This window comes from Wolffia australiana, chromosome 18 (genome assembly GCF_029677425.1).
Source record: "Wolffia australiana isolate 7733 chromosome 18, ASM2967742v1".
NCBI classification, from domain to species: domain Eukaryota; kingdom Viridiplantae; phylum Streptophyta; class Magnoliopsida; order Alismatales; family Araceae; genus Wolffia; species Wolffia australiana.
Window position 1 is genome coordinate 9,800,327 of NC_135852.1, and position 14,700 is coordinate 9,815,026.

A 14,700-nucleotide genomic window follows, 5' to 3' on the forward strand; every position below is an offset into this window, starting at 1 on the left:
CCACAAGAACCTCAAGATAATGATGTAGTCCAAAGCCTTGAAATATAGTACACACAAGATAGTCAAAAGGCAGGCATCCTTATGAGTATGATGTATAGTGCTAGATAATGTGAGAGCATTTTAAAGTAGTGGATGGGCCTACCGTAAGGCTTCTCTTTGGGTGTTGACGAGTCCTTATATATAGTTAATATATCATAAGTCCCTGCATGGATTTTTAAGGTCCATTGGGGAAAAATGACTACATCATATGTGAATAGAGTGTGAGATAATTAAGCAACATATTTCTGAGTAGTATGGTTGGATCAGACCCTAGGTGCATGCTTGTATGATGGATTGGTTGATGAACTCTTCCATCAAGATGAAAAGGGTGGGCGAGATCTGTTTACCATGACGCAGACCAAATGTGGTAATGAAGCGAGTGGAGTTTCAGTCCACCAAAAGAGAGAAATTATTCTATATGATAAAAGCATTGACAAGGTGCGTGAACGGACTGGTGAAACCAAAGCATCACAACACTATGATTAGAAAAGTTCAGTTGGCTCCATCAGAGGATAATGGTAGTATAGTTACTGGGGTAGCTCAAGAACTAACATGATATTGCCATGGATCTATCAACCGTTGCCAAATCCACACTTCTCAATAAAAATGAGTCTATTATTTAAAGTCCCTATTTCGTTTTTGATGGTTGTATCTAACTTTATATCATACATTGCAAAAAATAATAATGGGTTGACAGTCTTGAAAATAAGCTAGGTTATCTACTTTTGGGATATGTGGAAGAGAAGTAGAATTATAGCTTCTTGGGAAAACTTTTCAGATGAATATCTCATTGATGGAATGCATTAATTTGGTACATATAACAACCCAAAATTCTGTATAAAACTATTATAAGAAGTCATCACACCCTAGGCCCTTCTTTCTACTAAGAAGACTACATCCTTGATTTCCACTCATGTAGGAATGACCGGGTGGCTGTTATTTTCATAGTCTCTCACTTGTTGTGGAATAGAGGAGAGTATACTCTCAATCATCATTGTCGCGGGAGGTAAGAAGGGTATTGAAATAAGCAACACCAATCTCTTCTAATCATTTAGGGTCATGATTTTATGTCTCTAGTAGGGACATGTAATAAGCTAGATATCTATGGTGGAACGAGGTGTGAAAGAAAAATATATTTCTCGTGACCTCCTAAAGCCATTGGACATGTGATTTCTGGCGATAGTAAATCTCTTTTCGCCGCAGGGCCTCATCAAGCTGTTCACTTAACCTAATCCTCAGCTCCCAACATAATTCCCTACAGCAAATGTACTCCAAAAAATAATCTCTGATTCAGAATAGTGAGATCTTATTCAAGAAGTGACAATAGGTGTTACCATTCTAAGTTTCCTTGTGCTGGAATGAATATTATCTAAGGTAATCATAGGATCAATAAGTCTCACCATTTGTAGTTTGTGCTTATTGATAAGTGAGATGAGGTGTGACTGAGGGGAAGGTTTCCTAGCTCTCAACAATTCCAAATAAGACTTCGAATCGTACACACTATTGGCTCAAGCGATATATTCACAGTTGAACATTGTAAATTCGACACAAAATATAGACCTCTTTTCATGGCTAGCTATCTTGACTAGAGATTGTCCAACCGATATCCGATATTCGGAAAAAAACCGAGACGGTGTCTGATATCGGATCTCGGATATCGGTTGATATTCGTCCTTTAGGTCTAGACAGATATTGATGACGGATATGGGGGGGGGGGGGGAGGGACGAAATGGGTATCGGATACCGGATATTGGATTTTGATATCCGGATATCGAAACTGGTATTCGGATATCGATATCTGATATCGACAGGAAAACTAACTTTTGTCAACACTTTCAATGACTAATGTACATCGATCGTATGCTTTTGGTGTATTTTCATCCTCAGTTAATATATATAGTGCAAGATTTTTATTTCTTTCATATGGGATAACAGGATTCAAAGTTTAATGTAAATTCTGAATACTGTTATCCCACATGAAGGAAACTAGAAATTTTGCTCTTTATATATTAAATGAGTCTGACTATACATTAAATGATAAAATAACATTTTAACCTATAGTCACTATATTTAAAGCTCCTTATATATATTATTTATTCAATATATTAACATATTGTCCAATAAATAGAGCTAAAAATTTCTATTTTCTTCCATATGAGATAAAAGGATGCAGAGTTTGATGTTAACTCCGGATTCTGTTATCCCATGTGGAAGAAATTGAAAGGATTCTGCTGTATATATTAAACAAGTAACTTAATCAATAAAAAGCTCCCAATTACGTTGATCCATTCCAACAGCTGAATAATTATGGGCTAATTATATTTTTAAATAGCCTCTCTAACTTGGATATCGAAATCCGATATCCACGCCCGATATCTGATATCGTCATCCTCCCCGAGCGACAGAGGCGGATGACGACATCAAGACGGATATAGATATTGGATATAAATACTGTAGCAATCGATATCCGATATCAGTATCCAATATCCGGATATCGAAAAAAAACAGATACAAAAAAAATTGATTTCCCATATCCGGAACAACATCCATCCGGATACTGTAATCGCATACCGGTATCGGGACAGGCAAACCCTAATCTTGACATATAAAGCATATGTTTATCTATAAAAAATATGTTTATGAAAACCTAAAAAATGTTGTTATCAACCCTTAATTTTTTTAACATATTCTAAAAATTATTGATTTTATGTGAAAAAAGTAAATATTTGATAATAAAGTATCGGGAATGAAATTGTGACATTTTGATGGGTGTTAACCTTTAGGTTTGTGGCATTTAAAAATATTTATGCATTTAAATAATCATATATCATCTATACCAATAATTTATTTTATTTTTAGGCAAATGATTTCATTGGGGATATCTTTAAGAAGCCAAAAGGATTCAGTTTTAGATTATCACATCATCTTAGTGTAATTTGACATGTTTCAATCAAACAAGCGAGACGAAAGTAAGCTAATCGAAAAATTATTAAGACATAAATCTATCATGACCATGCAAAAGAAAATTGCTTTCATCAAGAATTTCCTTTTCAAACGGCATGAAGTTATTTAACATTTTGGATCCCGTCGTCTAATGACCATCCAAAGATATGTCAATTAGTATTTAGATGAAATGGATAGCAGAAATACTATTGTGCAAGACAATGGCATTAGTAAAAAAATAATTTTGATTCATGACTACTGACAGAATTAAACGTGTTGAAACGCGGGCCATGACATATGAAACGTTAGCGCAATATGAAAAGCAAACAAAAACTGATTTTAATTCAAGAGCTCATAGATCGTAGATGGTGAAAATAAACAGCAAGATACTAGTTAATGTTTAAAGACTGCTCCTACTTTTTTTTTCAAACAGATCGACACCACATCGTCATTTAAAAACTGGAAAGAAAACTTGATGCAAAGTTTTTGACTCAATCATTAAGAAGAACTTCATTTAATATTCTCTATCGTGGAGATTACAAATATTGGTCGATGGAACCATTGTTATTACATTAAAAAAAATCCTATATTGTAACGCGTGTTTTTTCTTCAAATTCGAGTGTTTTAGTAAGTATCACAAACTGATGAGTAACCGTAAAGATACCAGCAATTCGCTTGAATAGGTTTTAGCCCAGGCTTCATTAAGTATGAGTATTGAGGGGTTGAGATTATCTCAATATTATTTGACCATGAGGGTAAAATGTCGAGTTTTGTACGATTAGGAGCCTGATGCTCCTGTAAAAAGCCCCAGACGTAAATTGTTTCAATGTACCGTGATTTTTGTCAAGCCTACCTTTTCCTCTTCATCGCTTCCTCTCATATCCTGGACCTTGAATCATGCCCTTCCACTCTGCTGGCATCAACGGAGGGTAAGAACTTCGGTCATAGACACGTACTGCTTCAAAGTGAAATAAGAGATCATGCAAAACAGACAACTGGGGACTCGACGAGGGGCTGCACGCCAACGCAAATACACTACAACGACAACGCGATTAAAGCTAAAAATGGGTCCCATATCCACATTATAAGTGGACGGAGATCTCTGAACCTTTCAAGAAGATCCAACAAAATATATAGATTATATCCTCAGATAATCTGATAGCATCCAATGAGTAACCTGGAAATCTGTCCGCAAATGATTTACTGTAAGACCAGTCGTTGCATGAAGAATCCAAACCGACAGCTCCCAATTGAGATCAATTGTAGCCCGCGTAGGAATATGAAGAAATCCAATTATCCATGCCCGTGGGCCTGGACTCATGAGTCGTGACGAACTTTCTCTCACGCTGGAGGTACGATGAATATCTGAACTTGTGGCTGGGCACGATGCTATCAGACGGTATCAGGGCTAGGCCAATAGGGCGAATGCACAGGATACCGGATACGCTGAACTGGAGGAACTCCAGATCGCCGCAAGGCGACCCCGGATGCTATTAAAACATTCAGTGATAGCCTTCCATAATCTCAGGTCAAGTCCAGCGTCCTGCCAACGTCTAAGAAGTAATCGACGTCGTCCCGCCAGAAGACGATGGCAGCCACCATGGCCCTCTCCTCCCCTTCCATGGCCGGTAAGGCGGTCAAGGTCTCCCCCGCCGGCTCCGAGGTATTCGGAGAGGGCAGGATCTCCATGAGGAAGACGGCAGCCAAGCCCAAGCCCGTCTCCTCCGGCAGCCCCTGGTACGGCCCCGACAGGGTCAAGTACCTCGGCCCCTTCTCCGGCGAGGCCCCCTCCTACCTCACCGGCGAGTTCCCCGGCGACTACGGCTGGGACACGGCCGGGCTCTCGGCCGACCCCGAGACCTTCGCCAAGAACCGCGAGCTGGAGGTGATCCACGCCCGCTGGGCCATGCTCGGCGCGCTGGGCTGCGTCTTCCCCGAGCTGCTCGCCCGCAACGGCGTCAAGTTCGGCGAGGCGGTCTGGTTCAAGGCCGGGTCGCAGATCTTCAGCGAGGGCGGGCTGGACTACCTCGGCAACCCCAGCCTGGTGCACGCGCAGAGCATCCTCGCCATCTGGGCCACGCAGGTCGTCCTCATGGGCGCCGTCGAGGGCTACCGCGTCGCCGGCGGGCCGCTCGGCGAGGTTGTCGACCCGCTGTACCCCGGCGGCAGCTTCGACCCGCTGAACCTGGCCGAGGACCCAGAGGCCTTCGCGGAGCTGAAGGTGAAGGAGATCAAGAACGGCCGCCTGGCCATGTTCTCCATGTTTGGCTTCTTCGTGCAGGCCATCGTCACCGGCAAGGGTCCCCTGGAGAACCTGGCCGACCACCTCGCCGACCCCGTCAACAACAACGCCTGGGCCTACGCCACCAACTTCGCCCCCGGAAACTAAGGTTTCGCCGGTGCCTGTAAACCCATGCCGGATTCCTTCTCCAATCATACGCACGAATTCTAGTGGGTGTTGGGGCCGCTGGCTTCGCGGCATCTGTGTTCCGATTTTGTAAATTATTGCTGTGAAGATTTTAATGAATCTCAAATTTGCAATCACGTATCCTTACAATAGGGACCATAGTAACTTCCACTTTTTTCTCCATTAGAATTAGGACACTTCCGAATTTCAGTCCGATCGAACTTCTGTTTGATCTCTCGTACTTCTCGCGCTCTCGCATTCTCTCTCTGGCTCTCCATCCCTCCCTCTCTCAATCTCTTTCTCTCTGTGTGTCGCTCTGTTTCTCTCTCTCCCTTTCTCTCCCTCTCTCTCCCCGTGTCTCTCTCGCCCTCTCTCGCTCTTTCGAAATCATAATCTATCTGTCTCATACTCTGTGTCTCTATCTCTCTCTCTCCCTCTCTCGTACAATCATTTTCTCTATCTCTCTCTCGCCCTCTCTCGTACTCCCCGTTTCTCTATATCTCTCTTTCTGTCGTCTCTTCTCCCTCTCTTCCGCACAATATTTCTCTCTCCATCAGTCTCTTTGTCGCATTCTCTCTCTCACTAACTCTCTTTGTCGCACTCTCTCTCACTAACTCTCATTGTCGCACTCTCTCTCTCACTTGCTCTCTTTGTCGCACTCTCTCTCTCGCTAACTCTCTTCGTCGCACTCTCTCTCTCACTAACTCTCTTTGTCGCACTCTCTCTCTCCCTCTCTTGATCTTGTTTTCATGCTCTCTGAGAGTTCGCCCATCCTGATACCGGTACCGGATGCCGGTATCGGGACGGATGCTGTGTCGGATACCGGAAAGGCAATTTCCGGTATCCATTTTTTTTCGTCCCGATGTCGGCATCTGATACCGATATCCATCCGGATGTCGGCATCCGTCTCCGTGGCAAAGGGACAGATGGCGGTACCGGATATCAGATGTGGGTATCGGAAACCGATATCCACATCAGATTTAACCTATTTTGAATTTTGATAGGTCCATCGTGTATTTTAGATTCAAACTTTTGAATCGAAAATACACGGTCAGACCTCAGACGAGGCAGGCGATGGCGGACGACGGCAGCGCAGGGCTCATGGTGAACGGCGGCGGCTACAGCGGTATGTCTTCTCATCTTTCACTTCAAATGAATTTAAGTAAATCGTAGTTAGCTTCAACCACGCACTTCCAAGGAACGGCATTCGATTGCACCGTGTGGCATCTCCTCTGCTCTGTACTTAGCTTCACCCAACAAAGCCCTAATGCTGAGTCTCTATATGAAGAGCCCACGTACTTTCTAGGCAGTAACTTACTTACTGCCAAGGCCATGGGGCGAATTCAGGAGTGCCACGAGGCGCCAGCTCCGCTCGTAGATTCCTTCTTCCTCTCTGCGCTATGCTTCTCTCAGGCCAAGCCTGAACTCAGTTCAAACGCTCTTCTTGGCGGCCCTCTCTTGGCAAAATTATTCGCTTGCCACCATTCCTTCGGCGATGCCAACCGGCCCACCTACTGCTGCCCCCCCAAGAAGAGACATTGACCAGAGACTCGTCCAGTTCGATCTCTCCAAGCTGTCCCAGACCCAGAAACGCGTTTGCCGAGCCATCCACCATCTCGACGCAGGTTTCATCGCCAAGTACGGGAAGGCAGTGGCCATTATGAAATCTCTGCCCTCGGATCACCCCCACAGCTTCTTCCGCCAAGCGAACAACCACTGTCTCTACTGCACCGGCTCCTACGACAAAGTGAGTTCCTCCTCCCTGTTCAAGATCCACTACTCATGGCTCTTCTTCCCTTGGCACAGAGCCTTCCTCTTCTTCCATGAAAGAATTCTCAGAAAACTTATTAGAGACGAGACCTTTGCCTTACCCTACTGGAGCTGGGACACGCCGGAGGGAATGCAGATCCCGGAAATCCTCACCAAAGGAGTACTTTGCGACGGCGAGAGAGGCAAAGCCCATCTTCCCCCGACGATCGCCAATTTGAACTACAACAACGAGGAGAGCGTCAGACCCTCCAACGAACAAGCAGATGGTCTCTGGGGCAAAGAAGAGGGAGCTGTTCCTGGGTTGTAAGTTAACCGCGGGTGAAGAACGATTCTGCGACGGGCCTGGTACAGTGGAAGGGGCCCCGCATAACACCCTCCATTCCTGGGTAGACAGCGGGGTTAACCTGGAGAGAGAGGACATGGGCATGTTTTACTCTGCAGCGAAGGATCTGATCTTCTACGCTCATCACTCCAACATCGACAGGCTGTGGGAAGTATGGAAGGAGCTCAGAGAAGGGAAAGATGCGGAATTTGAAGAACACGCGTGGCTCGACAGCGCCTTCACCTTCTACGACGAGAATTTCCGCTTCGTGAGAATCAAAGTCTGGGACTTGCTCGATAGCTACAAGCTCGGCTACGAGTACGAGGAGATCCCCTTGCCTAGGTTCAATGCCAAGCCGAAGCCGACGGGGTCTTCGGCAGCCTCTATAATGAAGAGAAAGAGTGTTTCTCTGCTATCGCGAAGAGCAGCGATGGAGAAAGAGCAAGCTATCATCTTGAGTGTGACTTTTGAAGTTCATCGTCCAAAGCATGGGCAGTCGAAGGAAGAGAAGGTGAGAGAAAGAAGAGATTATCGTCGTGGAGGGGATTGATAAACTCAATTTTACGGTGTTTTTTACTGGTTATTTATCAGTTGAATTCGTGTGAGGATTGAGCATATGCAACGAAATTTATAACCTCACAGCCTTTGGCAAGCAAGGGTCGATCCACAGGAAGCAAAGAACACCGCGGAAAATTCTTTTCTATTAAATCAGTCTATTCAGTTCTCTAATTCCAAGTGTTAATCTCTGTAGAAATTTTCTTCAGAATAAGTTGCAGAGAATTCCATAAAAGTATGGATTCCGCTAATTCTTCAGTCAAATTATCTTCAGTTAAGTTTTACGGAGATATCTTGGCAAACTCAATTGAGCAGAACCGTCAGCAGAGAAATTTTCTTTGTTGACGGTTCACTTATGCCCTGTGAGGAAATTGAGCAAACACCCTGCGGGTGTTTGTGCACGCGCGAACACCTGCGCGCGAGTGAGCCTGCTCGCGGCGCTGCTGCACGCGGGCTAAACTGCACGTGGCGCTGCTGCGCGCGGGCTAACCTGGCGGCTGCTGCGCGGGCTGGCTAACTGTGGCGCTGCTGCGGCGCGGCGAGCCTGCTCGCGGCGCTGCTGCTGCGCGGCGAGCCTGTCTTGGCGCTGCTTTGCGCTGTGGCGGCGCTGCTGCGCTGGCGCAGCGCGTGTGGCGCCGCCCTGCCTGTGGCGCTGCTGCGCGGCGAGCCTGCTCGCGGTGCTGATTCGCGCAGGCGAGCTTGCTCGCTGCTTGGATTGCTGGCAACCTAGGCTGAGGCCTGGGTTGCTAGCAGTTGGAAGTTCTGCAGGGAAGGAGTTCACGATCGGATGCGAGAACAATGAAATTTTTGCTAGACAGAATGGAAAACGATTCAATCAACTATGGGATTCGAAATCAAACGTAACCAAAGGAACAACAGAAATTGGAAATGCTGAAGACACAGCTTGTGATCTTCAGCCCAACCCTGATTGTCTTAGAAGGGAGAAGAAGATTGTACCAAAACCGAAACGCTCACGCCTCCTTGTGTCACTCCTTCCGGGCAAGGCGGCGATCGTCGTGCTCCAGCTACTCCTCGGCTTGCTTCTCTCCCAGCTCCAATGCTCATCAGCCTTGGAGGGTCTGCAGAAATCCTTTCTCTCCAAGCCCTAGCTTCCTTGAGAGAAATTCTGGACAACCTAAAATCAACTCTCAAGAGAGTATTTATAGGTTTCTCTTAAGTCATGCCCAGGGGCATTTTCGTAATTTCTGCTTCTTTGAATTTTTGCCCGCTCCTCTTGATCCTCGTCTCTTTCCTTGATCTTCTTAACCTGTCTCTGAATGTTTACTAACCATAAAATGTTAAATATATTCCACTTGATTCAAAGGATCAAGTGGGGTCAGTGATTTTATAAAATGATGCATATGCATGATATTAGCATGAATTAACATTATAATTTTGATGAATGAAAACTAAAAAGTTTAATTATTTGATGACATATTTGAGAGTCATCAAACACCCCCCAACTTAGATCATTACTAGTCCCTTAGTAATGACATGCAGGTGAGAATAAAAGATGATCTCAAGTTGACCCTCGACTTCCGATAGCTTTGATTCATGCTCTTTTCAAGGAGTATTTTCAGCAATTGAACTTGACCAGCATAGGAGAAATTTAGGATCTATCTCAGCCTTCTACCTCAACTAAGTGCACTTGATCTACGGAGTACATATAGTAAGTACATAGTATATGGAGTAAGGTCGAGTTAACACCCCAAGCGCACTACTGGACAAGGCGTGGAGAGCGGTGCTAATGGTAGCTCAATACTATGGCTATAGTAGCATCGGCTCAAACACATGGGAGACAGCTTTTCCACCTTTATTTTCTTTGGCATTTGCTGCTTGTTGGTCATTTTTGATGACAATCAACTTTAGTAACTATGATGCAAGCTTTTGCTTGTTTTTGCGCAATGCAGCTTTCACTTTATAATTTGGTGGCGCTTATCCACTACCCATGTGCCGTCCTTAGTAGACCGGCAGCTTATTCCCCCGACGAAGTTTTGTATGCTTCTTGGTTCAGGGAGCTTCACTCACATCATAATAATATTGCCAATGAGCTAGCACTAACCCTACTCTCCACTAAAGCTAAAAATTTCGTGCATGTAAGTGCTAACTCAACCCGAAGTCGGTGGTGAGGTGAGAGAAATATAATGGTAAGAGATGTGGATGGAATAGTACGTATCATAGTGCACCTAGCTTGGCTTACTTCACCTAGGATTTCCTAGCTGGCCACTCTTGCACCTCTACCCTTTTGAAAAGAATCGAATTATCATGCATATCATTGGACAAGCATCTCCTAGGATCATCAAATATCCATGGTTTGTGAATGCAAAACGAAAAATTTTAATGGATGATGCATGCAACTGTACTCCCCTCCCCCCAGTAAAAAGGCATGTTCCTACATGACAAATCATAATTACGAGAAAGGAGAAAGAGAGATCAAACCATGGAAGGAAAGGCGGCGATCAGCATTCGTGTTGTCCAGTGACGGTGTACCTAGCTTGGATAGGAGTAGCTGCACACGAAGGCAGAAAAAAAAATGAAGAAAACAAAAACAAAACACAGCAAAATAACAAAATAGAGAAAATAGGAAATGGAAGCAAAAACTAGTCAGATCATGAGCTCTCGTGCGGTGGCTTTTCTAAAGTAATATTCATGGGGCTATTAAGATCTTCTTCTTCTAAGTAGGGTTTGAGCCGTTGCCCATTCACAGTGAATTGTCTTTGAGATGTAGGATCAAAAATGGTAACCGCTCCATTCTCAAAAACCTGCTGAACAAGGAAGGGGCCATCCCATCGCGTTTTCAATTTTCCTGGAAAGAGTTTTAATCTAGAGTTGTAAAGCCATACTTTTTGATTCTCTACAAAAATTCGTCTCTTCAAGCTCTTATCATGAAACATCTTCATCTTGGCTTTATAAATCTTCGAATTCTCATAAGCCTCATTTCTTAACTCTTCCAACTCATTCAATTGAAGAAGTCTATGCTTGCCGGCTCTATCCAAATCTAGGTTGAGTTTCCTAATAGCCCACAAGGCCTTGTGTTCTAACTCAAGTGGTAGGTGACAAGCCTTCCCAAAGATAAGTCGAAAGGGAGACATGCCGAGAGGACTTTTGTAAGCGGTCCTATAGGCCCATAATGCCTCGTCTAGCTTCCTAGACCAATCTTTCCCATCCGGACGCACTATTTTCCTCAAAATTTTCTTAACCTCCCGATTGCACAATTCAACTTGGCCATTGGCTTGTGGGTGATAAGGAGTAGTGACTCGATGATGGACACCAAACTTCTTGAGGAGGTTCCTAAAGTTGTAGTTTGTAAAGTGGGAACCTCCATCACTAATGATGGCTCGTGGGAATCCATATCTATAAAAGATGTTTTTCTCAATAAAATTAGTCACTACCTTACTGTCATTGGTTTTGGAGGGAATGGCTTCTACCCATTTGGAGACATAATCGACAGCCATCAAAATATATTCATAACCATTAGAACTAGGGAAGGGTCCCATAAAATTGATTCCCCATAAATCAAATATTTCTACTTCTAGGATGGGTTGTAGGGGCATTCTATCTTTCCTATTCATGTTGACGGATGCTTGGCATGCTAAACAAGTATTATAAAATTTCTAGGCGTCATGAAATAATGTAGGCCAAAAGAAACCCGATTCAACAACTTTATGAGCTGTTACCTTGGCCGAGTAGTGTCCCCCTCCGGGTTTGGAATGACAGAATTCCAAAATGCTTCTTTGCTCGCTCTCGGGGACACACCGCCTCAAAATTTGATCTTGGCCTTGATGGAATAGCTATGGATCTTCCCAAAAGTAAAATTGTGCATCCTTAAGCAGCTTCTTCCTCTCATGAGACGTCCATCCTGTGGGAATTTTTCCTGAAACCAAAAAATTGACAATGTGCGCGTACCAAGGAAGCGATGTTCCTTGTGCGGTTAGGACATATTCATCAGGAAATGCATCATTTATAATCTCAGGTTGGGTGCTCATGATTCGAGAGAGATGATCTGCTACTACATTTTCACACCCTTTCTTATCTTTGATCTCTAAATCGAATTCCTGCAATAAAAGCACCCATCTAATCAACCTAGGTTTGGCCTCCTTCTTTGTTAACAAGTATCTAATAGCTGCATGGTCAGAAAAAACAGTAATTTTACTACCTAACAAGTAAGATCTAAACTTTTCTAAAGCAAAAATAATGGCCAGCAGTTCCTTCTCGGTAGTAGTATAATTTAGCTGCGCGTCCACTAAGGTTCTGCTGGCGTAGTAGATAACCACGGGTTTCTTGTCGATTCGCTGACCTAACACTGCACCTACTGCAAAATCAGAAGCATCACACATTAGTTCAAAAGGAAGGGTCCAATCGGGCCCTTGCAAGATAGGCGCATTAACTAAGGCTTCCTTCAATTTATAAAATGCATCTTTAGCTTCTAGTGTTAGTTCAAACTCATTGTTCTTAGACGATAAAAGATTTGTAAGAGGTTTGGAAATTTTAGCAAAGTCAAGAATGAAACGTCTATAGAAACCCGCGTGGCCGAGGAAACCCCTAAGGGTTTTTAGGTTGGTTGGAGGTGGAAGGCCCTGGATGATTTCAATCTTGGCCTTGTCCACTTCCAATCCACGGTTGCTGACCATGTGTCCCAGCACTACTCCCTCCTGCACCATGAAATGGGATTTTTCCCAGCTTAGGACAAGGTTGGACTCAATGCACCTCTTCAATACTTTGGTGAGGCTTAGTAAGCAGTTTTCAAAGGTAGATCCAAAAACTGAAAAATCATCCATAAAGATTTCTAGACATTCTCCTACTAAATCAGAAAAGAGGGCATTCATACATCGCTGAAATGTGGCGGGGGCATTGCATAGCCCGAAGGGCATACGCCTTAAGGCATATGTCCCTACGGGACTCGTAAATGTTGTCTTCTCTTGATCATCAGGATGGATGTTTACTTGGTTGTACCCTGAATAACCGTCAAGAAAATAAAAATATTGTTGCCCTGACAACTTTTCTAATATTTGATCCATAAAGGGTAGAGGGTAGTGGTCTTTCTTGGTTGCCTTGTTTAGCTTCCTATAATCAATACATACTCTCCATCCAGTGGTCAATCTCTTCTGCACCTCTTCCCCTTTTTCATTCACTTCTACTGTAATTCCAGATTTCTTTGGTACCATGTGTACGGGACTCACCCATCTACTGTCGGATATGGCATAAATAATTCCTGCATTCAACCACTTTATAATTTCTTTCTCAAGAACTTCTCTCATGTAAGGGTTGAGTCTCCTTTGATGCTCTCTACAAGGTCTTGCTTCCTCTTCTAAAAATATCCTATGTTCACAGATCGAAGATGGAATTTCCCTAATATCATCAAATGTCCAACCTGTGGCATTTTTATGCTCCCTAAGTACATCGAGCAAGTCACTTTCTTGTTCAGGAGTGAGTGATGAGGAAATGATTACCGGTAAGATTTTCTTCTCATCTAGATATGCATATTTGAGGGATGAGGGTAAGGGTTTCAATTCTGGTCCTACCTCTACCGAAGGGGAGTCTATGATTTCTTCCTCTAGCTCTCTGCCCTCTACTTGTGACAAGTATTCCTTAATCACATCCTCTCCGTCACCCCCTGCACACAATTTTAACTCCTCATTGCTTCCTAAGGGACATTTCATCATTTTTGATATATCAAGTTGAACTCTCTCCTTTCCAATTTTAAACTCCACCGTCCCCTTTTCCCAATCCATTATCGTTTTTGCCGTAACTAGAAATGGTCTTCCTAAGATAATAGGAGCTAAGCTAATGTTTCCCGATATTTTCACATCAGTCACTATAAAATCTACGGGTATTTCACAATTCTCTACAGTGATCATGACATCGGTTAACCTTCCCTCGGGTTGCCTAACAGTTCCATCAGCTAGGAGTAAATACATATGTATTTCCTCTAATTCTCCAAACCCACACTCCTTATATAATGCCGTTGGGATGATGCTTATGCTTGCTCCCGTATCTAATAAAACTTTAGAGAATGTGTTTACTCCAATGTCACATGTGATAAAAGGGGCTCCGGGGTCTCTCATTTTGATAGGGATGGCATTAAGGATGCTAGAGGCATTTTCAGATAATTTAACTACTTCCCTAGGCTTCCTAATAGTGCAAGAATCCTTAAGGTATTTCTTTAGGGAGGGTGCACACCTAAGCATGTCCTCTACAATAACAGTCATGGTGGCTCTTTTAAAGTTCTCAAGTAATCTATTTTCATAATCAAGTGTCGGTTTTTTCCTATTTAAAGCTGAAGGGTAAGGAACATGTTGGCCACTCGTAGAAGGTAGAGGTTCCTCCACGTAGGGAGAATCCTCTCCTTCCTCCTCTCTTGATTCATTCCCCTTCTTAGAATTCTCTATAGAATTCTGATAAGGATCCTGAAGTTCCTTTCCGTTTCTCAATTTTGAGATTGCTAGAACTTCAGGATCTTCTCCATTCGTATCATCATGAATGGAGTGTTGCACATGATGTAGGTTGCATGGATTTATTACCGGTTTCGTGGGAAGTTTATATGATGTGCAATGGGGCTCTAGAGTTATACCTTGGTGTTCAGGTGGTGCAGGTCTGAAGCTCTCCAATAGCTTCCTCATCTGTTCTTGGGACTCCAACATCTGCTTTGTTTGAAACTCCATCA

General features: G+C 43.7%; 2 protein-coding genes across 2 annotated transcripts; both read left to right on the forward strand.

Annotated features, from left to right (window-relative positions):
* The first annotated feature begins 4,491 nt into the window (after positions 1-4,491).
* On the forward strand, positions 4,492-5,526 carry LOC144714887 (chlorophyll a-b binding protein 40, chloroplastic-like). The gene has a single exon (XM_078589692.1). It carries the CDS (start codon positions 4,571-4,573, stop codon positions 5,369-5,371), a length of 801 nt encoding a protein of 266 aa, XP_078445818.1. The 5' UTR covers positions 4,492-4,570; the 3' UTR covers positions 5,372-5,526.
* A 1,358-nt stretch (positions 5,527-6,884) lies between these two features.
* On the forward strand, positions 6,885-7,466 carry LOC144714838 (aureusidin synthase-like). Its single transcript, XM_078589628.1, has one exon. It carries the CDS (start codon positions 6,885-6,887, stop codon positions 7,464-7,466), a length of 582 nt encoding a protein of 193 aa, XP_078445754.1.
* The last annotated feature ends 7,234 nt before the right edge of the window (positions 7,467-14,700 follow it).